The 24,549-nt window shown below is 42.6% G+C and overlaps 7 protein-coding genes across 7 annotated transcripts; 2 read left to right on the top strand and 5 right to left on the bottom strand.

Annotated features, from left to right (window-relative positions):
* Window positions 1–59: 59 nt before the first annotated feature.
* Window positions 60–4,882, top strand: EAE97_010064 (uncharacterized protein; the record flags this gene model as incomplete). Its single annotated transcript, XM_038880579.1, has 2 exons — window positions 60–98; window positions 266–4,882. 2 exons carry the CDS (start codon window positions 60–62, stop codon window positions 4,880–4,882), a joined length of 4,656 nt encoding a protein of 1,551 aa, XP_038728625.1.
* Window positions 4,883–8,036: 3,154 nt separating this feature from the next.
* On the bottom strand, window positions 8,037–11,538 carry EAE97_010063 (uncharacterized protein; the record flags this gene model as incomplete). Its single annotated transcript, XM_038880578.1, has 2 exons — window positions 8,037–11,045; window positions 11,095–11,538. The coding sequence occupies 2 exons, from the start codon at window positions 11,536–11,538 to the stop codon at window positions 8,037–8,039; spliced, it is 3,453 nt and encodes a 1,150-aa protein (XP_038728624.1).
* Window positions 11,539–12,231: 693 nt separating this feature from the next.
* Window positions 12,232–12,801, bottom strand: EAE97_010062 (uncharacterized protein; the record flags this gene model as incomplete). The annotated part of the gene is made up of 2 exons (XM_038880577.1): window positions 12,232–12,548; window positions 12,600–12,801. The coding sequence occupies 2 exons, from the start codon at window positions 12,799–12,801 to the stop codon at window positions 12,232–12,234; spliced, it is 519 nt and encodes a 172-aa protein (XP_038728623.1).
* A 1,415-nt stretch (window positions 12,802–14,216) lies between these two features.
* On the top strand, window positions 14,217–16,555 carry EAE97_010061 (uncharacterized protein; the record flags this gene model as incomplete). Its single annotated transcript, XM_038880576.1, has 7 exons — window positions 14,217–14,341; window positions 14,394–14,456; window positions 14,507–15,118; window positions 15,170–15,300; window positions 15,376–15,463; window positions 15,521–15,795; window positions 15,852–16,555. The coding sequence occupies 7 exons, from the start codon at window positions 14,217–14,219 to the stop codon at window positions 16,553–16,555; spliced, it is 1,998 nt and encodes a 665-aa protein (XP_038728622.1).
* Window positions 16,556–17,441: 886 nt separating this feature from the next.
* EAE97_010060 (uncharacterized protein) lies at window positions 17,442–19,997 on the bottom strand. The gene is made up of 3 exons (XM_038880575.1): window positions 19,282–19,997; window positions 18,859–19,224; window positions 17,442–18,797 (listed from the first exon to the last, which is right to left on the bottom strand). The coding sequence occupies exons 1-3, from the start codon at window positions 19,506–19,508 to the stop codon at window positions 17,873–17,875; spliced, it is 1,518 nt and encodes a 505-aa protein (XP_038728621.1). The 5' UTR covers window positions 19,509–19,997; the 3' UTR covers window positions 17,442–17,872.
* Window positions 19,998–20,471: 474 nt separating this feature from the next.
* EAE97_010059 (uncharacterized protein) lies at window positions 20,472–23,398 on the bottom strand (the record flags this gene model as incomplete). The annotated part of the gene is made up of 5 exons (XM_038880574.1): window positions 20,472–20,656; window positions 20,710–21,003; window positions 21,151–21,803; window positions 22,353–22,673; window positions 23,385–23,398. The coding sequence occupies 5 exons, from the start codon at window positions 23,396–23,398 to the stop codon at window positions 20,472–20,474; spliced, it is 1,467 nt and encodes a 488-aa protein (XP_038728620.1).
* Window positions 23,399–24,250: 852 nt separating this feature from the next.
* EAE97_010058 (uncharacterized protein) lies at window positions 24,251–24,517 on the bottom strand (the record flags this gene model as incomplete). Its single annotated transcript, XM_038880573.1, has 1 exon — window positions 24,251–24,517. One exon carries the CDS (start codon window positions 24,515–24,517, stop codon window positions 24,251–24,253), a length of 267 nt encoding a protein of 88 aa, XP_038728619.1.
* Between the last annotated feature and the right edge of the window lie 32 nt (window positions 24,518–24,549).

The raw sequence follows: 24,549 nt of genomic DNA, 5'->3' as shown, positions 1-24,549 counted from the left end.
TCCTCATTAGCCCATAGTTGGCAGAGGGTAACAAGGCGATTCAGCCTGCGACAATCAATATGTTTGGAAATAGAAGGAGAAGAGCGGTTTCGAATCCGGTATGTTTGTTAGATTTCGTTGTACTGCATTCCATTCCAACATTTCATCAGTGTTTTTTCAGGTTGCGCGACAGCTCAATCGCAATTGGCTTCCGGGAGGATCTTTGCATGAGACAGAGTACATGCAGCCACACTCATAATAAATGCTAACAGGTTTATTTCTACAGCCAGTAAATTCAAATGTCAACGCATCTGCCGCGACCGCCGCGGCACAGGCATTTCTATCTTCTCGGGCATCAAATACTTCTTTGTCTTCCGCTGCAGCAGCTGCCGCATTACGATCCAGACCAACTACGCCTACTTCGGTGGCAGATATTCAAACCAAAAGAACAATTCGGAGAAACGGTTCAACCTCTTCTGCTGGAAGTTCTGTCGGCGGTTCCGTACGTGGTCCACCAGGTTCTACCCTTGTGAGAAGAGGAAGTTCCGGTTCGATGACTGAACGAACTTTTCGGGAATCGTCACCAGTTCCAAGTGCATATGATGCGCCGCCTGTCCCGGCAATTCCGCAAAGTATCACAAAGGCTGGTGGGAAGAAGTCACGAAGATCTGCAAGTATGGATGCACCTGGATTGAGAATCGCATCACCACCTCCAAATAGAACTGGTGGGAGAGGTTCGAGTCTTGGACCATCAGCGACAGCATCGCGTGGGTCGGGTCCAAGAAACCCAAGTTTGTCCAGTGTATCTGAGATGAATGGGGAGAGTAGAGGGTCCGTCAATTTTTCCTACCCTACGAGTACAAGGCCAATGTCTCCTGAACAAAGACGGCTAACATGTTCTGCAAGCTTAAGTTCAAGCCCAAGGATTGTTTCGCCACATGACCAAAATCTAGTATACGATCCAAATACCAGACGTTTCTTACCGCTAGCGGATATTCTAGCTATCGAGCAAAGATTGAATGGAATTGCTAATGCTCCAGTGAAAAAGAAGAAGCGAACTCCGCCTGCACAAGGTACTCATCTAGCAGCCGGATCAGTGGGTGGAAGGATAAAGGGCACCGCGGTGGATGCAATGGAAAGGGCATCAAACACATCAACCACACATCAATCGATATCACAATCTACCCAACAACCCGTATCGCAGCCCACTCAGCAATCCATTCCACAGCCTATACCAAAACCTAATAACACACCGAAATTACCCCCCGCACAAACCGAAACTTCTTGGGAAGATCCCCAATCTATCCCTGTCTCAGAATCAAATGCTCAGCAAAAGTCTCTTGCAGTGGCATCTCTACCAAAGAAGAAAAAGAAGCGCGTTATCGTAGCCGATTCTGATAGTGACCAGGCATCAATTCTACCAAATTCATCTGCTGATGAAAGTGACGTACCATCATATGGTTATAAAACTCGAGCAGGCGCCATCTTAGCGAAAAAACCATCAGTTGTACGTGAGGATAGAGAAAGAGAGGAGAAAGAAGATGATTCACCGTTACGCACTGGAAATGTAGGGGTTTTGGAGGATCGCATTGAACCCACAAGGACTATATCACCATCTCCTTTGCCTCGGTCATCCGCTGGTAGGGGACATGGCCGAGCGCAATCGTCAGCAAATTATGCGCAAGAACGCCAGCATACCAGATCCGCAAGCCAACCTCCAATGACACCTGTTGCTGCCCCTTCGTTAAATGAAGAATCTCCTCGTGGTGGTCGTGTCCAATCCGTGAGTCCTGCGAGAACTCCACATTTTATGGCAACCCCCGAAACCTTGACGGTTAGACACCAGCCACCTCCAAGATCTGTATCTCCACGAAAATCAGCCTTGAAACATTCTTCCATGTCCTCAATTGAACCTAGAGGACCATCACCATCTGACGGAGGTTCCTTTCGACTTAGTGAGGTTTCTAATGATGAGGAACAGCCAAGAAAGAAAGGAAACAGAGTTAGCTTTGATGAGGGAAATCACGTTGTGTTGGGTCAATCGACAACCTTACCTTCTGATTCACCAATGGTTCCGAGTCCACAAGTAAAGCGTAGCTGGTTTAATATTGGTCGTGGGAAGAAGAAGGGCATACATGCTACAGATGAAGATGACGACGAAGTAATGAAACCACGGCCAGCTCTTCCATCTTTTGGAAGTGTGAGGGAAAGAAAGACTCATCGAGAGACAGAAGAACGAGCTCTAGTCAGACCACCGGAGCAAGTAACTACTACTGCTCCTGTCACGTCTCCTACTTCACCATTGTTCACTTCCCATTCGGGAGATGTATTGGAATTTCCCATGGGACAATCAAATGATCATGTCGCAGGTTCACTACTCGCTCACGATGCCACTTCGAAAAATGCAGCAAACATTTCGAAATCTCGCGAGCCTCTACCTCCTGATCTAACATCTTTGGAAGGGACTGGGGAAATTTCAGATGCTAGCAGTACATATAGCTTAGATAATAATGCTATCGGTATCGCTAGAAGTAATAGTGTAAAAGTTGGACCAGAAGATGGACATGCTGAGACATATCGAGAATTGGCAAGCCCAACGAAAGATCAATTTGAGGATCACGAATTGAATGATGATATTCCGGAAATTGCTGTTCAAATGCCTACTCCAACTCCAGAAGGCACACAATCAAGAGAATGGCTGGACATGCCTGGTGGGTATAGGGGTTCAGGAAGTTCTACTTCGAGTTATGTGGATCAAACCAAGGATGAGGCTCATACTGCTTCTGAGAATGGTATTATTGGCACAGCTGTTTCGCCTACTTCAGAAACAGCAAATTCAATAAATGGTACCTCGAACGAGTCGGAATTTGAGGATAGTACCAGAACAAGTTCGGAAGCTCTTCCTGCACCAATTTTTGAAGAGTCGGAGGAATCTGAGAACGACAGTATATACAGTGATGCTGCTGAAGAGTTTGAGGCGCCAGATGATGGTGGTTTCATGTCTTTGGATGCTGTGGTAGAAAGTCCTGTATCGGCAACTTCTATACTAGCATCTGAGCCAGACAGTCCAAAAACTAAATTGGCAAAAGAAAGAGCATATATGTCAAGTCAATTGCAAAGAAAGTCGAGTGAACCAGACCCAGAAGAAGGATGGGAAAAAGCCCAGCAATATTGGAAGAACTTGTCAGTGGACAGGAAGAAGCAGTTGGAGCTAGATGCATTTAAGGTAGCAGATGAAGAAGAGAAAGAAGAAGTTACGCCAACCCCAAAGCCAAAGAAAGCGAAGAAAAAATCAGTAACGATACAGTCGCCTACTTCTCCTATCATGCAAACAATGCAACAATCGCCATTTCCACAAGTTCAAAAGCAATCAAATACGGAGAGAAGCTACATGATTCAACCAGGATCAAAAGCAGCCCCCAATGCTCACGGCCAGACAACTATGCGATCATCTATGAGAGCGGAAGCTCCTCATGCGGATTCAGATGTTCACATTAGACAATCTATGAGAGGATCTGGTTCAACCAAGGGAGCAACTCAAAATGGAACAGCTCAGCCTAATGGAATACTTCAAAAGAAACAAAGACCTGTTTCTCTTCCTCCTGCTAAGACTCAAGCAAGTACCCAAGCTGTAAATCAGCAACTTCGACTTATTCAGGGTGCTGCTGCCGCTGCTGCTTCACCTAATTCTCAAAAGAATAGTGCAACAGTAGCACCAACTCTTCTACGACGTAAATCTTCTGGAGATAGCGATACTAGCTTCAAACGTGCTAGACCTGCAACGGATGGAATAAGTATGAGACGTTCTATGCGTCGTGAAAGTGATGTCTCATCAAATGGTCGTCAACAATCTCCTCTAAACTCAAGTCGATTTAGTCTTCGATCATCATCACCTGGTGGACCTCCTGCTGTGACTATGCGAGGAACAATGCGAAGTTCTTTAAGAGGATCTAATGATTCTACTGCTCGAGCCAAATCTCCAATTAGAATACCTGGATTCGGTAGAAGTTCATCAGCTAGGCCCGCTCCAAAACAAAAGTCAACTCAACGATCAAGTCGATTTGCTGATTCTAGTGATGAGGATGAACCTCGTGCCGGTTTCAGAAGTCGTTTTGTGGATTCAAGTGATGATGATGAGCCTACACCTATAGCTCCTATAGCCGCACGACCAATATCATCACGTGGTACACCAGTTCGAAGTATACCAAAACCTGCAGGGTATCAAGATGGAGATTCTTCTGATCTCCCAGATAGTGATGATGAGAGTCGACCTGCCACAGCTAAGAGTGTAAACAAACCCAAATCAAATGGCAATAGACCATCATCTCGAAATACGGCCGCAGCATCTGGAGATTTACAGAGATCAGGTTCAGGTCGTGGAATGATCAAGGTCGGAAATGGTCAAATCACACCGATTACCCCTCCTAGACCACAAAATGCTCGACGTGGAAGTATTTTATCTATTTTTAGGAAAAAACAAGATCCGAATAGTAAAGTCAGGAAGTACAACGGAGAGAGTCCGGCTAGGAGAGATACACATTTGGAGAGAAGTAAGGAGGATCTTGAAGTTATTAAGAGACCGGAAGCTCTTGGTAAATCTGATTCTCCGAGAGTTTTGAAAAAGAATCCCAGACAAAATAGTGGATCTTGGCCTTTGGCTGATGATACGGGAATTAAAGTACCTTTTGAAGAGGGTAGACCATTTTCTGCGGATACGGGAGCAGGAATTGTAGGAGGTGAAAATAAAGAAGTTGTTGCGGAATTGAATGGGAGACCAGAGGTTGGGAATCGAAGATTCACGGCTACGGGGTTGAGTGATGTAGATGTTATGGGGCAAGGAGGAAGTCCGAGAAGAAAGAAGAAGTTTCAGGTGTTGAGAAAGATGTTCAGGTTGGAGGATTAGGGGGAGGGGGTGAATTAATGGAAATGTGAGAGTTGTACATGTATTATTTCTTCCTTTTTTACTTTTCCTTTGTTACTTCATTGGTGGATTGGCGGGTTGGGGATTGATGGATTGGAGAGGGAATAGATACCAATATGGATTGAATGTGGGGATGGATGGATGGGAAGAAGGATATGGATTGGGAAACATGTAAATACAAAAGCATGTTTGTTTGGTTTCTGGGGAGGAAAGGGTTGTAGAATAATATGTAAAATTTTAATCATCAATGTTTTTTTTTTCTCAATTCATTGTCTGATGATTCGAGTTTTTGTGTAGTTTGTTTGTTTGTTGAGGTTTCTCGGTTGGGGGAGGGGGAGGGAGTGTGATGGGAAGGAAAGGAAGATGGGTTAAGGAAATATGATAATGATAGATAATAGATAATGAATAGAGAATGGTTTATGAATTGTATGGTAAATATAGTGAAAACTCAAGATAGCGAATATGTGATGCACTGAATTGAACGAATGGGTAGAATGATAAAATAGGAGAGTGGTGAAGTGGTGAAGTGGTGAAGTGGGAACGCTAGGCGAAATGAAATGAAGCGAGAGGGGAGGGGGAAGGGGGAAGGGGGTGAGGTGAGGGGGTGAGGGAGGTAATGGTTTGATTTGATTTGTATGTGTATATGTAGTACTGGTAGTCCTGGGGATGTTATATTATTTGATTAGATTATTATCATTAGATTATTATTATTATTAGATTATTATTATTATTAGATTATTATTATTATTAGATTAGATTGATTGGGAGAATTAATTTGAAGATCTTGGGATGTATGGATGGATGGTGATTTGTATTTACTATTAGATAATCTTGATTGATTGGTTGATTGATTAATCAATCGATTAATTACTTATTAGAGAGGTATTAGTTCAGATGATGGATGGATATTTTCGCTATACGCTTTTAGATATAGATATAGATATAATACATACGAGTATACCGAATAAAATACCCAAACACACTAATCCCTCTCCCTCTCCCTTTCCCTGTATAGGTATAGATAGGTATAGATAGGTACTCTTTCTTAAAACTTAAGAGAGATTTCAGATGATATTCGTGTTTATTTTATAAGATGTGTGGATGGATAAATTTATCTTATCTTATCTTCTATGTGATGGATATAGGTAGGTATTCTTTTCTATTAACTTATATGATCATGTACCGGTACTGGTGAATTTGAGTTCGGAATGTTGATTTCTGTTTATTATTACTATATCCTATTATACATACTCACTCATACAGAGTACATAATAGTCTCTCATCACATCTCCCTCCCTCCCTCCCTCCTCCCCAGAAAATCTCGCCTCACATACCCCCCCACTTATTATACATACCCTGACTCGCTAAAATATACCAACCGCTCGAGAAAAATCTCTGCACCTCCACATTCATCTACGTCCCATTTTTCCCTTCCGCGTTTTCCCGTTTATATATATTTCTAAATAACGGCGCTCCTGGTATACAATACAAGATAGTATAAATCATCCGGCATGGTGTAGTGGCTAGCATTTCCGCCTCTCATTAGAAGCTTGCATTCGAGTTTCAGTCAGGTCGCGGGAGACCGGGGTTCAATTCCCCGTACCGGAATTTGTCTTTTTGTCTTTTTGGGGGGGGGGGGAGGGGGGGGTTGGAATAAGAAGGCGGGTTTTTTGGTTTAAATTTCTACGGGGTTTTTTTTGGTTTTTTTTTTCAGATGAGGGTGTCAGAGGGATGTTTGATAATTAGATACTCGTAAATGTATTCGAAAGTAGGTAAATATTTGGTGTAGAAAGTGCTTATCATATACGAATCCGGGCCCTCGTCAAAAACAGACCCTCGTAGATAGCTACATCGAAGGAAAATGAAAGAAGAACGCTATAAAAAAGGCATACTCTCTCTCAATAGGTAGTATATAACAATAGAATAAAGACAGATATAATAGATAAGAATAAATGAAGAGAGAGAGAGAGGAAACAAATGACAAATTGAGAGAAAATAGTTAAAAGGAGAAAGAAAGAAAGAAGAAGAGAAGAAAATATAAACTCTATTATATCTACAAATGAATAGACTTCGAGAATTCACTTACATACAGCTCCTATAATCTTACCTAGGGGATTTTTATTTCGAAGAAAATAATTTATTTCATGTTGATTTACTCATTTATTTATTCATGAAACCTAATTAACCTAGCAACTATATATTCAAAATTATCACACTATTTCATATACCCACTCAAACATTCAGATATATACTCGTAAATACATACCTATTCACACTTTCAAACATAATAAATATCAATCACCTATCATCATTAATCTCCTTTCTTCTAAACGTCATCTCCTAAGCAATAAATCTCAAAAATCTATATATATATACTTAATCTCTATCCCTTCAACTCATCCGTCAATCTGTCAATCGCTTTCAACTTACCCATCTCCCCTCAATGCCCCCTCTGCCTCTTGATTTTTCCCTCCCTCGCCCCTCCCCTTTCCCCTCTCCGATATTCACATACTCAACATCCCACATCTCACATCCACTCCACTAGCGAACACTCCATCCATAAACCAACCAACAGAATACTTCTCACCTTTCAATATGTATCATTAATCAACCAATTCATCCCTTAATTAATCAATCTCAAAATCTACTACTTCATTATCCAATCTATATAGCACAAACCATTATAACAATTCTCAAGACACCTAAACCAACATTTCCGCAAGATCTTGACAAGTCAGTTTTCGTAGTATCCCGTTAGTTCGTACAGCCATCAGTAAATCATCCAACGAATGAACTAGAATCAAACCATACCTTATTTGAGGGTCAACAATTGTTTAATTCATCTAAAGACTACCTACCTATATTGCCCACCACCCCCACCCGCAAAACTTCAAATAAATTACAAGCATGAAAACCCAATTGAAGAAGAGGAAAAGAAAAACTACAAACGCCTACAGTAGCCACCGTTCCAATCATTCCATTCGCTCATTGTTAACCCTATCCACCATAAACAAAACACTCGCTCGCTGTTGACTCGCCTCAAAAATGCATATCATTTGGATTTCTTCTGAATATTCTCATCTAGTCATCGATCAAAAACACTCTCTCCATAGCACAGGTAGCATATAACTTCCACCTATCTTTCAAATTCCACCACTTTCTCTGTTGCCGAACTAGAACTTCTTTCTCTCTGTGAATCTCCAGAGATACCTGGCATCAAGCTTCCAATCTTACCCGATATCCCTACTCCCTCAACCTTCTCAATGCCGCTTCTAATACTACCTGCTTCAGCATCTGCCCCCTCCAATAAATCTCTATCTTCACTCCTTACGCTCCTCCTTTCAGCATCACCACCATAACCTCCTGAAACTCTTAATCCATCATCTTCTTCCTCCTCATCTTCATCTTGTACACCCGGTCTATGCACAGCGTTTCTCTCCATTTCCTTCTGAGCCTCATCCATTCTTCTTCTAACTTCCGCAGCAACTCTCATTCCATCAGTAACAATATTATCCAAGACACCTCTAAGTCCCTTTCCAGGTGGTACCACACCAGCAGAACTAGGACCACTAACAACATTTGCTGCTGCACTTGCTGCCGATTTGCCGATATTTGTGAATGTAGTGAGGGAAGAATTGGTTGTATTTGAGGTAGAGGCCATTTTATCTGAAATGCGAAAGGAAGCTGGGAATGAAGATTCAAAGAATTGTTCAAGAAGCTCATCAGCTAGAACGACCATACGGAAAGTAGGTAAAGTTATGTGAAGGGGTTTTGAAGGGTCAAGAGCTGCGTTAGCACTTTCTGATTGTGCTTTTGAGACACTTCGGGAAGGTGTAGAGAGATTTTTCGGTTTATTAGATGGTGGTGGAATAATTGGAAGATTGATTTCCTTTTTGGTTTTCTCCGAGTCGGTACCAAGATCTAAGAGATCTTCTTCTTCATCCGAGTCATCCGAATCGCCAATAGCGAATGAGTCGGGATCGACAAGGCCATTTGTATCATTTGAGGCATCTTCTACTTTCTCTTCACTTTCTCCTTCACTCTGCTTATCTTCCTCTTCGTCCTCGATATTTTGTGGGTGATCTGGATCAGCATACTCAAAACAACGTCTAATGAATGCACTAACGCTACTCAAAAATCGTTCTTGTGTCGTTGTATGTGGACTATTGAATTGTGCTGGATTACCAGCTTCGTATTCACTTAGTCCAACCATAGATGGTGAAGGCGTTAGAGATCCTTCTAGACCACTTCGAGAAAGGAACAGTAGAGCTTCAGATATCCTTAAAATCCCTTCTCGGTCTACTTTTCCATCTCCATCATCATCATAAAGTTCAAAGAAGTATGTAATGCTTCCCATAATATCACCTTTTCCCTTGATATGTGCCAATCCTGTAACGACATTTTGTAAAGTCAGTGCGGAGTTCATATCCACATCCCATCTTCGGAAAAGTCGTTGCATAAATTCGTGGTCAGCTGGTTCAGGGTTACCAAAACCCCAAGGAGAAAGGGAAATATCTCGACGTCGCAAAGAATTCCCAAAATAAGAATGTTTCTCCTTCTCGAGTTCCTTTTCTTGTGCTGATGGGGAGTCTGTTACAGCCCATTTAGTCATTCCAGCAAGGAATTCTCTGAAACAATCGTAATCCATGAGAGTAGGACTTGGACCAAGACCCACTCTACCTTTCTCGATATTTTGGTTCTCTCCTAATCCAGCAATCACACTAGCTCTGTTGGCTTTTGCTCTTCTTTCTTTTTCTTCTTGTATCATTTGACTCCTTTGTTGTCTTTCGTATAATACGCCATAAAACCTATCATACAAAGCACCCAATTCGTCAACACTCAATTTTTTGCTTTCCGGACCTAAGTTTCGTATTGAGGTTCGTTTTGCAAAACTTTCAATACTGTTCAAAACAGCATCTTTATGGTTCATACGCTGCTCTGCAATGGTGTTTTGTGTGATCCCTGAGAACTCCTTGAAAGCAACAACCATCAACTCCTGAAATCGTGTGACTGCTCGTAATTTTGCATTCTCGGATTTTGGATGCGCAGATTCATCCAATTTCGAGAAATACCCTTTCAGAACAGAAATAAAAGCTCCATCATCAGTGGCATCTAAAAGTTCTTCTCCATTTATGCGTAAAATAGCGAGACCGACTTGAAAGAGTACCTTTGGACCTTCTAAAAAGAAAACATCTAAAACACGGAATGCAAATACGAGAGGCATAGAGTTAATATACAGTGACAAGAACCAAGGCAGAGAAACGACTGAAAGTTGAACGTCCGATTTGACGAGATGATCCCATAATATTGGCATAGTCTTCTCTACTAAAGACTCAAACACGCGTTGATCCAACAGAGTGCCGTACATGGTTTGTGAATAGTATCCGGGAAGTAACCTGTCGCATAACGCGGATAATAAGAAGTAAGCTTGGGCTTCAGACATATAAATTAATAGTGCTGCCACAACGATATTCATAGCCTGGCAATATCCGACTTCTTCGTTGGTCCAACTATATGCTGTAAGAACTCGTCTCAATCGATCGATACCTTCCGCACTTTGAAATCCAGGGTATTCCGGTAAACTTCGATTGAGATCCTTTTCAATTTCATCAATCGCAAGAGAATCTCTTCCTTCAAACTTCGCTAGAGTGTCTGTATATAACGTGGGGTTTTCCAAGCGTAAAAACAATGACCCTGATGTTTGCTCCCATATTTCTCCTCGCAGTCGATTCGGCAATCCAACTCGAATCAGCTTATGAAATGTAGGTTGGCGAATTAATGTGACATTCCGCCCATTTTCTCGAAGATACTCTCCCCATAGTCGCATCTTACTTTTGTCTCGTAATTTCCGAAGGTCGCCCGGATATCTGAATAACATTCCAAGTCCTGCATCCGGAACTTCTCCTGTCTTGCTGTCGCCTTGTAGCAAATACTCCGAATAACACTCTGCTACAACACGTTTCATCTTTGCGACCTCACCTACTCCCGATTTCAGTCCTTTCTTTAAGCCATCGCAAAACCGTTCGCATGCTTGGCGCGTTCCAGCAAGATTTATTGTAATTTTTTGTTGATATGTAGGTTGTTTTGAGCCATCTTTCGCTGATGTGTTTGTGATTCCATTCCAGGTGGTAATAGCCAAAGCAAACTTTACTCCATGTCAGCAATAAATCATGCGGTAAAGAAGGAATGCATACTTGATAGGATTGACTATGAAGACGCTCTACTCGTCTTATGGCACATAAAGGTAATGTGAATCCATTCCCTCCAGGTCCGGCACCGTGTGTTTGCCCATTGAATCCAGAAGATGTACCTGTACTCGCCGTTTGAAGGAAACTTGTAGGTTGTGTCGAGAAGCACAGATATGCTTCACTCAAATGCAACTTTCCCGCATAATGAAACCCTCTCTCTCTATCTCTGTCCTTCTCTCCTTGTGTAGCATTCGGTGAGTATTGATTTGGTGGGGCTATAGTAAGTTCTGCAGTGATTTCTTGTAGAGGGGTTTGGGAATCTGGTAATCGGAATTGATTGCGGAAGAGCGTAGATTTGGCAGGGTTGCGATCAGAAGCAGAGATATTGAGAGCTTGAGTTGGGTCAATGAATGATTGAGCCTTTTGCACAAAGCTTGAGAAATTGAACATGGTTCATGGTATCTGCTGGTAATACAGCTTAAATCATTGAAGTTTTGTTCTTTGGAATTCATTCGAGTTGAGGGACATCAAGTCTCAAGTTCCGATGTCATCAGCCTCGGCTTATGTAACACAGTTAAACCAATAACAATACACCAACTGGACCCCTTAAATAATAAATACGATGCATGTTTTAGATTTGATACTGATCACATTACATATAATTCACAAAAGTTTTGATACTTCACGGATATGTTGATTGACACTTTGTTTTTATGTTACGAGATTCGTGGGTAGTAAATCTTCAGTTCGCTGCTGCGTGCCGGATTCTTTCTCAAGTCTCAGATTAGTCCTCTTCACCATTAAGTAGTCTTCTTCAGGTTCAAATATAATTTAAAAAAGATTCGAGCATTCAATAGAACATCAGATTCTAGTGAGTTATCCAAAGATATGGGTGAATAATCTATAAATTTTGGCACGCTTGAAGCAATGGTGATTTGATACTAGGTATTCACATGTGCAAGAAAGTGGTTTCACGATATTATTTTTGCATTCAACCAATGTCAAATTCTGGACAATCTGTTTTCATCTCAAACTTCATTCAAAGCTATCAGTTGTCCCAAATTCCGACTCAATCTAATCAATTTTTCCTAGCCACTAACCTCCACATTCCTGCAAAATGCCATTGTCAAATATGCGAACACCTTAAAATGCAGCCTGCGCGGTGGTAAAATCGTTATCGATCGTATTCAAAGCCGCAGATAATTGTGGCTCTACATCAGACGAGGAAATGGCAAGAAGATTCCTTCCAAAATCATCAGTTTCCTTTTTCAAACTCGCCAAGTCACCCTTAACGGTTGAAGCAACCCCTGCGTTAGCGAATGTAGACTTCTTTGCTACAAGCGCATTGAGTGCATCTTGAATATCGGGAATCAGATTATTGATTTCATTGAGAATTCTGTTGGAGTCGTCTGAGGATAATTGGGATGTGTTGGCGGCATCGTTGGCAGCGTTCTTGATAGCTAAGGTGAATGATTAGTATGGGTTATATGACAACTTTAATCAGAACTTACAAGTTTCTAAAGTTGATTCAGTGCTGCTCACTGTAAGGAGATTGAAGAATCCACCGTTGTAGTTGTCTACTGCAGTCGTAAGTGCTTTGACATTTGTATCGATGGTGGTTATATCTGTGAGAAGAGTCGCTGGTGTACGCTGGTAAATAGTGGCAGCAGTAACTGCAGTGATGAGGCAGAAAATGTTTTTGATGGCAACCATTTCGTCGGTTTGAGTTAGGCAAGAAAATGAAGAGGACTGGAGAACAAGTTTATTAGATGTTGAGACGAAGAAGTGGGTAGATAATGATTGAAATCCATCTTCCTGAGTGGTATCCTGGGGTATTTATACATGAATGCGGTACTACAAGGGAGATATCGCTCACGGAACAGTGACACAATTCATCTTCGCTATTGAATCTTCCAAGTAGTTTCTATGACTTCAAGATATCTTTTCACACATGTCCCCCCCGCAAGCTCGCCTCTAGACGGCCTAAACAAATGTTGTAGAGGCAACTACAGCCTTGATCGTACTACTCCAGCTCGTTGTCCCACACAAACCCCCGCTTCCGAGAGTAACTACATGAACGTTATACCACTGAATGTCACGTAACTTTTCAGCATCAGAAGACGATCAAATCGGTCCTTCGTAACGATTCTAGATCGAGCTGAGATCGGAAGGCTAACGGCAGATGCGCCCTGTCCCTGAAAATTCCGGGGCAACCCGATAGCAAAAAGTTCCTATGTTCGCGAGATGGCAACTCCAGATATCTTCATGATTTCTCTAGTGCTTGGGGAACAAGGCTAAAATGAAAGCTTTGATCATCACGATCCATATAGCAGTTGGAACTTTCCAATAGCCTCGATTCATCCATCGGATGTGCTTGACAAGTCCTGACGCAGTTTATATCCATCATCAAACCGTTGTACAAAATAGATCGAGGAAGTTGGTCAAGGAAAGAAGAGGGTCATGCCAAGTACAACGGATGCAGATCTCGAACTAGCAGCTGCTCGTGCATCGGTTCTTGTAGCTTCTTTTATAAAAAGTAATCTAGATTGCCGTGGAAGTATCAGCACTATAGATCAGATCGTCCAACGGTTTCTCGATTAGAGAAAATTGGCCGAACAGGTGCACGAGAACTCGGACAATTGAGAGATGTGAATGATGCCATACTCACAATGTACAAAATTGATTTCGAGCTCCGAGAATCTGTGCACTCGGGCAACTACCCGTACACGTGAAGAAGAGTCTCTTTACAAAATAATATCGAACCATGTCAAATATTTAACGCCGTGTGCAGTTTTTTTTTGGCATCGTTATTTCTTTTGCCATGGTGAGCAACACCACATCCTCTCATGAAGTCAGGATGAAACAATATATTGTAAAGTCACGTGCTATGGAGCGGAGACGGAAGCCGTTCCCGCTCGTCATCTCCTGTTTGAGGAGAGAGCTCAACGACTTGCCATCTGAAGAATAGTAACCTTCAAAGTTTTAGTCCTCGTAGATTTCCGTATTAACTTCTTGAGCGTGCCTCTTTCACTGTGCAAGCCTAGCTATTCCGAAAGTATCCTCTTAAGACTTAACTGCGCGGGAGAACCGACACGTGATAATCACCTCCATTAACCTTACCTCCCGGAATGGAAGCTCCAGTTGTTGAACACCCAAAAAGAGCCTATGGACCGCAAAACAATGCATGCGGAACATGTGCTAGAGCAAAGGTGAAATGTATGCCGTCTGATCCCATGGGCGATAAATGCTATCGGTAGGTTTTCTCAACCCTCAATATCTTCTTTCGCTAAATTATTGATGTTCAGCTGTCAACGACTTCGAAAAGAATGCGAACCTCCAAATAAGCCGAAAAAAAGACTCAAAACTACGTAAGTAATATGAGAAGCCTGACTTAACGCTCTATACTGAGTTCATCTAGCTCCGTGGCTGGACTCGAGAAGAAATTAGATGATATCGTTACTATTCTGAGTACTTCGAATCATATACCACAAGCATCAACTGCACAACGTCAAAATGACATCCCGATGAATACAAAGTCCATTGATACACCACACTTACAATCTCAGAATGACGTCCCAATGGAGATCAAATCTATTGATCCACCACACTTGCTAGACCATGTCACTGAACAGACCCCAAATGATGAGACATCAATGTGTTTCGGTGATGATCTCAAGACCCCATCCACTAGCAACTGCGCGAATACAGATTTATATTCCTCGTCGCTAAATATACCTCCCATAATCGATCTTGACGATGATTATGCACATGCCTTATTAGCCATTTTCAAAAGTGACATGGCTCCATACTGTCCATTCGTCCTCATACCCCCAAATATCTCACCTCGCCAATTCCAAGCAGAGAGACCGTTTTTATGGAAAGCTATCATTACGGCTGCATCTCACCGAAATCCGACTTTTCAAGATGCTTTTGGGATTCGCTCTTTCGAGAATTTTATCACTGAATTGTTGTTAAGAGGCCAGACTGCTAGTCTAGACAAATTGCAAGCTTTGCTTGTTCATCTTGGATGGTATTGCCAGTGTTCTCATTATTACCAATAGTATTTTACTAATGGTAATAGGTTTCATTATCAATCTATCATAAATAATCAAACATTCAATTTGATTTACCTTGTGAAGTCGATGGTTACAACTCTTGGCTTACAACGATCATTAAAACAGGGTACGGCTACGTCGAAGGTATTGGTTGATGGTAAGTGTTTACTTGACTTCAAAAATCGATCACAATACTACAGTCTATTCTTTGCTGATTCTAATATTCTGTCAGGCGCCCGGCAAGCCAATAAAGATAAATTAAGTAGTCGGAGACTTGAGGAGCTTCGGGCTTACGCAGGATGTTTCTATGCCACCTCAATGTAAATTCCCAACCGGGAAATCAAAATGGCTTTGAATTAACTAACATTTTTCACTAGGATGCCACCAGGTAGTAGCGTGGAAAGTATGAGATACACAGTCCAACTCGAAGAAGCATGCAAAACGGTAGCCGAAGCAGGAGGGTTACAGAGCGACATACTTCTTTTCCATCTAGTGAAGCTGCAACAACTCACGAGGAAGATCAAACACACATTCTTCAATCTCGAAGCGGGATTCGGTCCTCGTATCGTTCCGCGAAAGATGTATATGGATTTATTGCAGAGAGAACTCGAAAGTTTCAAACATGAGCTACCAGAAAATCTCAAGTCCCACTGTTAGTTCCCTCGCTTCCTGTACCCCCTAATTTCTTATTAAAACTCCCTGAAATAGTCCTCATATCAATCAACTACAGCATTGCCGAAATCAATCTCTACGAGGCGGGCTTAAACGATGCCGACTTCACATCTGCAGATAGTCTCGAGCGACTAAGCATCCTCAACTCCTGCTTAACATCCGTCAAATCCTTTCTCAATGACAAAGTCACCCAATGGATAGACTTTTCCATCGCAGCTGCCTATACCACCTGGGTCCAAGTCGGCTATGGCATTCTCGTCGCCCTAAAACTATGCACCTGCAAAGCCGACGGCTGGGATCGAGAATGCGCCCGCGCAGCCCTAAACATCCAACACACAATTAATTTCCTGATCGAAAAACTCAAAAAAATCATATCCATTCGAGGTAGAAGTCCCGAACAACCACAACTACACTCTCAGCCCCAACCCCAAAACCCCCCATCCATCTCCATAACCCCCACCCCCTCAAAAGACATCTTCGTTCGCTTCTCGCGGCAACTCCTCCGCATCAAAAGCTGGTACGAAGCAAGCCTCTACCCGCACACCCCCGCCTCAAGCTCCTCACTCGAAGAAGAAATCACTCAACCCTTCAACCAACAAGACGAATCAGCCACAGCACCACTAGTGATACCAGAAAGCTACCTGCAAGATGAGTTTCTGATGAGTCTGGATGATAATTTCTGGCTCGCGTTTCCTAGTGCGGATGATGGATTTTGGGATCTCCCGGAGGTGGCGTTGTGAGATGATTTATTGATTTGAGTTGGATTTGATTCCGGGGGTTTTATGGTGGGAATGCGGGTTTGCATATGGGTATATACATAGTAGGGATAGTCTTATAGGACTGCGTATTCCATGGGTGAAGTGTGTAGATAGAGTTCCCCATCATTCGGATTCGAATTCGAATTATTCGACTTCCAAGCACCACCCACACATAACATAACACAATATACATCTAGCAAATAAGAAAAAGTACATGAAATTCCCGAATATCCATCACTAATCACTAGGCATCAAATTTCTTCCAGCACACATAAATCCGTGTGAATATAGGTAGCCTACGTGAATGACTTCAATTCAACGACGAATGTATGAAACCCAAGTGAAAGCCAAAGAGACCCTTATTTAAGGCCTATGCCTATTATTTGTAAGATTACAATAGCTAGCTCTTTAGACAGAATATAGTATGGAAATTTAGGATCTACGAATACGTGGGTGCGACGTCTTTCGTGTCTTTCTCAAACCAACAAAATCGTAGCATACAGAAAGTTCTTTCCATGTCATTCTTTCCACGCCACCCTTTCCATATTATAACACCTCAAACCTCACACCTCCCAACACAATCCATTCCAATCTCGAACCAATAAAATTCATTCTCAAAACTCCTCACAACCCCTCTACACCCAAACCCATCCTCTTATCCTCACATCATATCCCCCATCCCATCCCATCCAAAACAAAACAAAATAAATCGATCCAAACACACCCTTCCTTACACAGAACCAACATCCCCCATCCCCCATCCCATTCAAAACTTTCACAAATTCACACCTTCGACTTCTCGCTCCTAGATACATAATACATAATATATAATATCTCATCTAGTAGGTATACAGTGCAGCCTTTCACCATATCTGCTCTTATAGCCTGGCATGATATATCTTAGTATAAATTATGATAATTAAATACTTATTCATATATTCATTCATCCATTGATCCGTCCATCTACCTACTGATTCATTCATCTAAAAACCAATTCATTATCTTTATCTCACCTCACCTCAACTTATCATGCCACAACTCAACTCATCCCATCTCAACCATCAAAATACATTTACAATTGCCATATCTGATCTTTGGCTTTGGAAGATGCTAGAGCTATTTTTATTATCTAGTCTTGAGTCGCGAATTGGTATCATAACTACCATCCCAGCCCCATCATTCATAACTCATAACTCCCCTTTCCTATTCCTCTCAATGCTATGTCTGCATTGATTGTCTACCTTCAAACCAAAAGCTCATATCATCATATACCATCGCTCACTCATCATAATTCCCTCCTCAAGCCAAAGCACCCATCGGATCCCACAAGTTCAAAACCTTTGCCTCGCCCCCAAGCACATCCCTAACACTCTTTGATACAAACCTCGGTTCCACAACTGCCTGATAAACAAATTCATCCATCCACGCATCACTCATTACAAACCAGCCATCTGTTCCTGCTCCCTCTCCCCAACTATTCTGAACTCTCCATCTAACACTCTTTCCCTCTTCATCTAAATGTACGGCTGTAAGAACCATTGCATGAGTCATTGCACTTTCTCCCGTCATTAAACGTTGTGCTTTACTCATTCCAAGTTTGATATTGAATCCTAATTCATAATCGATAAGATCGAGATCCATAACTCCGGATTTGGAGTTACTGTATTTACCGACGTCTGAGCCGAAGAATATTGGGAGACCAGCTTTTAACATGGAAATACAAGCAGCTTTCATGACGGACATGGAAACATTTACATAGGTAATTGGACGGCCGCCTACGATATTACCGAGACGATCGACAGTCAGGAGAGTATTGTATTCATTTCTAGGATCGTTGACTAGAGAGAACATATCGTGGACTGTGGAATTGGTGATTCTGATTGATTTTGGTGTGTTCAATTCCTTGGCGAATTGAATGGGGGTGACTTTCAATTCTTGAGCTTTGTCGTCTTTGTCTAGATATTGCCATGTGAAAGCTGTATCAGAGGCAGGTGGTGGACCCAAAGCAAGAGTTAGGATGAGATGGATTTGGCGAACCATATGCTCTTTTAGACTGTTAAGAGTAGAGGCAGATTTTGTAGTAGCTGCAGCGCGTAGTTTAAGAGCATCTTCTCGGAGCTTGGTTGTGATGATACTATTGATCACCGAAGATGTTTGGGCGTTGAAGCTATCTGGGTAGAGAACTTGGGGTACGAGACCATATTTATTGACAAGGTTGTAAACCCTATATCCAAGTTGTTAGAATTCGAGTGTCAAGAGTTTATTTCATGCAAAGCAAAACTTACATATCCCACTGTCCGCCATCACTAACCGGACTCTCCATCAATCGCTGCACCAATCTTCCATCCAAATCCTCTCCCACCGTATCAAGGATTTGTTCCAAAAACCAATTCGCCTTCTCCAATTTATCCCAAAAGAATAGATAAGCTTGGGAGAGCTCGAATTCTTTGAGGTTATGTCTCTTCATCAATGCGACACGAAAGACATTGGTAGAGGCAAACAACCAACATCGTCCTGATTGTCGCTGGTTAGTTATTGGAGCTCCCTCAAAAGGTATTTTGATGGAGAAGATTTGTTGGTCTTGATTGAGGGTGGTGCGGGATGTGAGGACTGTTCGTGGATCGGCGCTGCTGAGAGCACTAAGAGCTAGGCTAGAGAGATATTGACATTAGCATAATGCAGCTGGAATGCACAGTAATCACACATACCGATTCTTAGGATCACTCAAGAGTTCCTCCTCCCACTTTTCAACTCTCGCAGCACTCAAGGGAGTCCACTGAGCTCGCGAAGTAGCTTGATAAGCAGCACCCTTCTCATTTACATGTATGTAATCATCTTCCTCAGTCTGAAGCTGCATATTCTGAATCTTCTCCAGAAGAATGCGTTGGGCTTCTGCAGGGGAAGTAGAATTAGGGGTTGATTGCGATGAACCCATTGCGTAATGCTTGTGGATTTTGTGTATGTGTGTAGGGACGGTATGAAGATGAGAACGTCGATAGGAATAAGTGTAGATGGAGCAACCCAAAGAGGATTTGAAGGTTTGGGTGATGAGGTTACGAGTGAAGACAAAAGCGGGAAAATAGGAGCAGAACAGATGGTACGTATTAAGGTTTGGATAAATGATTAATTGATTCAATGAAAGGACTCAGGATCTTGTGATTGTCTTATCTGTTGAGCTTATCTTCAGAAGCTATGTGAATGGCGGGGAGTATAGGAAAATGGTATCATGTGCAGTCCTTTCTAGATAAAGAAGGTACTCGAGCCCGTATTGAGCCATCAAGGTACCCTTACTTGGCTTGAGTACTTCTTACGAAATCAATGACTTGAAGATGTCAGACCCCCACTCGGATTCTATACGGCAATTTAAGGTTGATCCCTCAGCCGAAAGTGGGAGTCGGACACATCTAATCATCATGGCTGGGGAATTTGGTCAAGTAACATTTTTCAACACGACACATTCTTAAGGGCAACGAGCCAGTCACACATTGGAATCCAAGCAATCCAAGCGTAGAAAGATAAAAGTAATAGACAAGCAGCGTGTTTTCATTCTGGATCTTTTCCTATTTACACAATTACAAAGTAGAAAAAGACCGCAGCATCAAGGACTCTCTCAACCACCATATGAAAAACCACCAAAGTAGTATCACCATAGGTGGTATCGAGGACCTACTTGAATACTTCGTTAAACTAAAAGAATCCGATAGATCAGATAAAAAAACCCGATCGTCCAAATTTCATCCCTCATTAATCAATCTGAATCCATATCTACCCCGTCATACGTTTCAAATTTTCCCTCCGAAAATGCACTAAAAAATCATGAAAACAAAAAGGAAACTCCATCGAGGAAAGGCCAATGGATTATTGCCGGTTGGACGCCATGGTGATTGGTACAGGAAATCTACAGACGGGATCCGTGGACGGTCTTCATGTCAACAGCGATCTCACGACCACCATCGGCAACGACCATGATGCGGATGCTACCACGTCCACCTTCGAAGGCCTCCTTAAGACGGGTCCAGAGGTTGGATTGGTCCAAAACAGGAATGGCTTGCTTGACATCACCGGTCTCGGTCATGGCAACAACTAAGTTGATGTTAGTAAGAGATGTGTGTGAGGAAGTAGTAGGTGAAACTTACCAGAGTGGTCCTGGAGATCAAGAACACGGTATTGCTTGAAGACTGGTCCCAACATAGTTTGGACGACGACACTTGGGCTTGGGTTGGCGATGAAAGAGGACTCTTCATTCAATTGTCTGGTGAAGAGGTCGACACCCAAGTAACGGTGTTGGCCAGTGGCAGCGGAGGTGGTGATGCGGATAACCTGGCAGGGACGTCCTTGGAGCATCAAGAGGTCACCCATACGGATGTGGTGGCAAGGAATGGTAACGGTGTTGGCAGGTTGCTTTGGAGCAGCAACGGCTGGGGCTCCGGCTAAATCGAGAGAGTCAATTGGGTCCTGGTTCAAAGTTTTCCCGTGTCCATGGTAGTAACCTCCACGAAGGGAGTGATAGTTCCCTGATTTTGAATGCTTAGGGTACATGGTGGGGGGTTAGAGAAAAAAACAAACAGGAAGCTTACCTTCATCATCGTAGTAACCCATTTCGAGATTGACTGGTTTGAAAGTTGAAGTGGTTGATTTGGGTGCGGGGGGAGTGTACTTGACGAGTTCTCTTTCACGAACTTCTTCGGTGAAAGTAGATCTGGCTGGTGTGCGAGGTTGCTTGACGCGAACTTCTTCCTCGAACTTTTCTTCGTGGAAGGTTGACTTGGCTTTGTGGGAGTGAGTTGAACGGGGTGCTGGGACGATAGTAGTCTCAGTTACACGAGTCTCTTCAATGTATCTTGGTTCAGATACACGGGATTTGGGAGGGTCGACGATGACAGTGTCTTCCTTGTAGCTTGGTTGGGTTCGGGAACGGTATTGACGTTCAACGAAGTCGATGTTTGTCTCGGTAGGACTCTTTTGAGGAGCAGAGAATTGAGTATCAACTTCAGATGGTTCGTAGTGACGAGGTTGACGTTGACGTTCAAGTTGAAAGTCTACTTCAGAAGATTGACGACGTTGATGATGGTGATGATGATGATGTTCACGACGGGGAAGTTCGATATTAACTTCAGAGTGTTTGTGGTGACGATCACTGTCTCTTTCAAAAGAAGCTTCGAAGTGTCTGTGGTGATGTGGGGTGTTGATATCGAAGGAAGCAGAGTGGTGTTTGTGTTTGTGTTCGGGTCTAAAAGAAGGGTAGAGAAAACAAAAGTGTCAGTTAATGAAGAAAATTAAACGGTGAGCGTTACTGTGTCAACAGTAAAAGAAAAAAAAGAAGCCCATGTTATTTTTGGGGTAAGGGGGGGGGGCTGGGACTAAACCGAAGATCGTTGGACTGTGCGTCGTAATAATAAAAAACAAGAAAGCTGGCAAATTTGTCTCAGAAGGGACCCAATTAATTGTTAATTGGGTACTGCTTCTTCCGACATGGCCAGATCTTTTTTATTTTTTATTATTATTAATGTTGTAGAACGAGAAAAGAAAGAAAAATTGGGAATTGGTGCCAAAGTTGGGAAAAGGGTCCAAAGAGAGGTGAAAATGGAGGTGAAGGGGGGAAACAAGTATTGTGGATGTTATTTTTTGCTCCAGCTGGTCGGTCTGGTCTGGTATGATGATGATTTGTGTCTCGTTTGTTTTGGATGTGATTTTTGGATAGATAGTGGATTTTGGTAGAAAGGAGAGTTTGTGAGACGGTAAAAGAAATGGACTGGTTTTTTTGTTTTTAGTTACTCACCTGCGTTCTTCACGAATATAAACTTCTTCTTCTCTTCGGCTGCTCGGACGGTATTCAGAACGGCGATCTTCTTCACGGGTGATGCGAACCTCTTCTTCTATAAACTCTTGTCGTTGGGGAGGAGGGGGAAGGTGATGTTGTTGTTCGGGTTCGTGTTCGTGTTGATGATCGTGTTGAAGTTGATGTTGGTGTTGCGAGTAAAGAGATTGAGCGTCCTCTTCTTGACCTTCCCGTCCGACGCGCTCGTGATGATGGTGTAGAGTGATTTCACCTTCGACGTGAGTCTCGGTGGTCTGAATGGGTTGGGCAGCGACGTCGCTTCTATACGACGACGGGAAGATGCTGAAGGGGATCGGTACTCGTGCGTCAAAGTCCAGGTTGACGACCTTTCAATGCGAGAACACTTCTCGAATACCTTTCAGCGTACCGAAAGGATATCACAAGAAGGATCTCTACTTCTTGAGGTAGAAGGAAGAGGGAAGAAAACGTTTACGGGTAACGTTTCTTGACTCGTCTTTCAGAATTCAAAAAATATATTTTGAGGTCTTTCAAGATGAACAAAGAGTAGCAAGAGGATATTGATGTTATTGCGAGAGTGCAATGGGAGAAAGTAGGTAGGTAGGCAGGTAGGTATGAAGAGTGTGTGTGTACAAAATTGATTGGGGATGCGATTTTGAGGTTGTATTTGTGTTGATGTGGGGTGGGAGGGGAGGATTGAAAGAGGGAAAGAAGATGGTGGAGAGAGATTTGCGAATTTGCGAAGGGTAGGTAGGGTGAACTGAATGAGAAGGGTGGTGGGAGCAAGTTTAGAGAAATCAAGGTGGTTGGATATTCAATTATTTCCAATTTTTCCATCAAAGCAGCCAGCAGGGTCATTCAAATTTAAATTATACCGACCGCCATGGTGATTTTTTTATTAGGTATACCTAGGCAAGATTATTTGTTTGTTTACATTGTTTACATTCACTTTATGGCGATATTGGGATAATTGGGATATGATATTATTTCGGACTAACTGCATCAAGTAATTACCTCAGAATTGTCATGGTGAATGGTTACATTACATTGTAGGAAGCCGAGTTACAATGCAGTGCAGAAAGTGATGAAAAAGTGGTAGGGAAGACGGGCTGCTTTTATGATTGATGGGGGACGTGGATGGACAAGGTGATGGATGATGGATGGTGATGGATGATGGATGGTGATGGATGATGGATGATGGATGATGGATGATGGATGATGGATGATGGATGATAGATGGATGGATCATGAATGGATCATGAATGGAAGGGTGATGAGAGTGACATATGTGTGATGGATGAGAAGACGGACATAAGACATGACCAAATTGTAATGTCAATCGTGGTACAGTCTTTTCTTGAGCTACGGAATCCTCGACCACCTACTACGATGGACACCTACCTACCCTACCTAGTAATTTCCATCCCATGATTCCCTCTATTGAATAATGAAACTGAGTGAAGTTTGGTTTGAATACATATGTCTACCTAGTAGGTCCCGGTCCCGGTCACGGTCACGTTCACGGTCACGGTCACTCTAATTTCCTTTTGACTCTTTCTTTCTTCCCTTTCCCTCTCTTATGGAGTTATTAACCTTCACTCACAACACGCCATAACAACTTAGCAAGGTACCTCACGCTTCGCTACCCCAGAGTGTCAAAACATCAATAACATCAATAACATCCATCAATATCGTCCACAATATAGCCCAAATAGGATGCAATGTAAACAAACCACTCAAATCCCTCGATACTACCTAGTACTCTCTCTATACACTACTGTTTGATCGATCCCCGACTATTGACTTTCCAAGGTCCTGAGCAATATCATGTTCACAGCATACCATCGGCAATTTCATTTATCGATATTGGTGGCGTCGAACTAGATCTCCCACTCCAAGGCTTCACATGAAATTGGTGTGGTCACTGCTGTGGTTCTGCTGTAATCGGCCTCGTCTTCATCTTCTCTTGTCCTTCCATATGCATAGCTAGCTAGGAGCTCTCCACTCTTCCCAGACTCCACTTTCCTTCTCGATCGGGTATGAAGCATCAGTGGATCTTCGTGTTCATGTGTTCTCGGCCCCCAGCCATCGCAACATTTTACTTTCCCGTGTAAGTTTCCGATAGAAGACACGCTCCGGTTGGACATCCTTTCGAATCTCTACAAATGAAAACAAACGA

Source organism: Botrytis byssoidea (assembly GCF_014898295.1).
Source record: "Botrytis byssoidea strain MUCL 94 chromosome Unknown BBYS_025, whole genome shotgun sequence".
NCBI lineage: Eukaryota > Fungi > Ascomycota > Leotiomycetes > Helotiales > Sclerotiniaceae > Botrytis > Botrytis byssoidea.
Note: the sequence above shows the minus strand (reverse complement) of the source record. Positions and strands in the feature narration are given on the sequence as shown.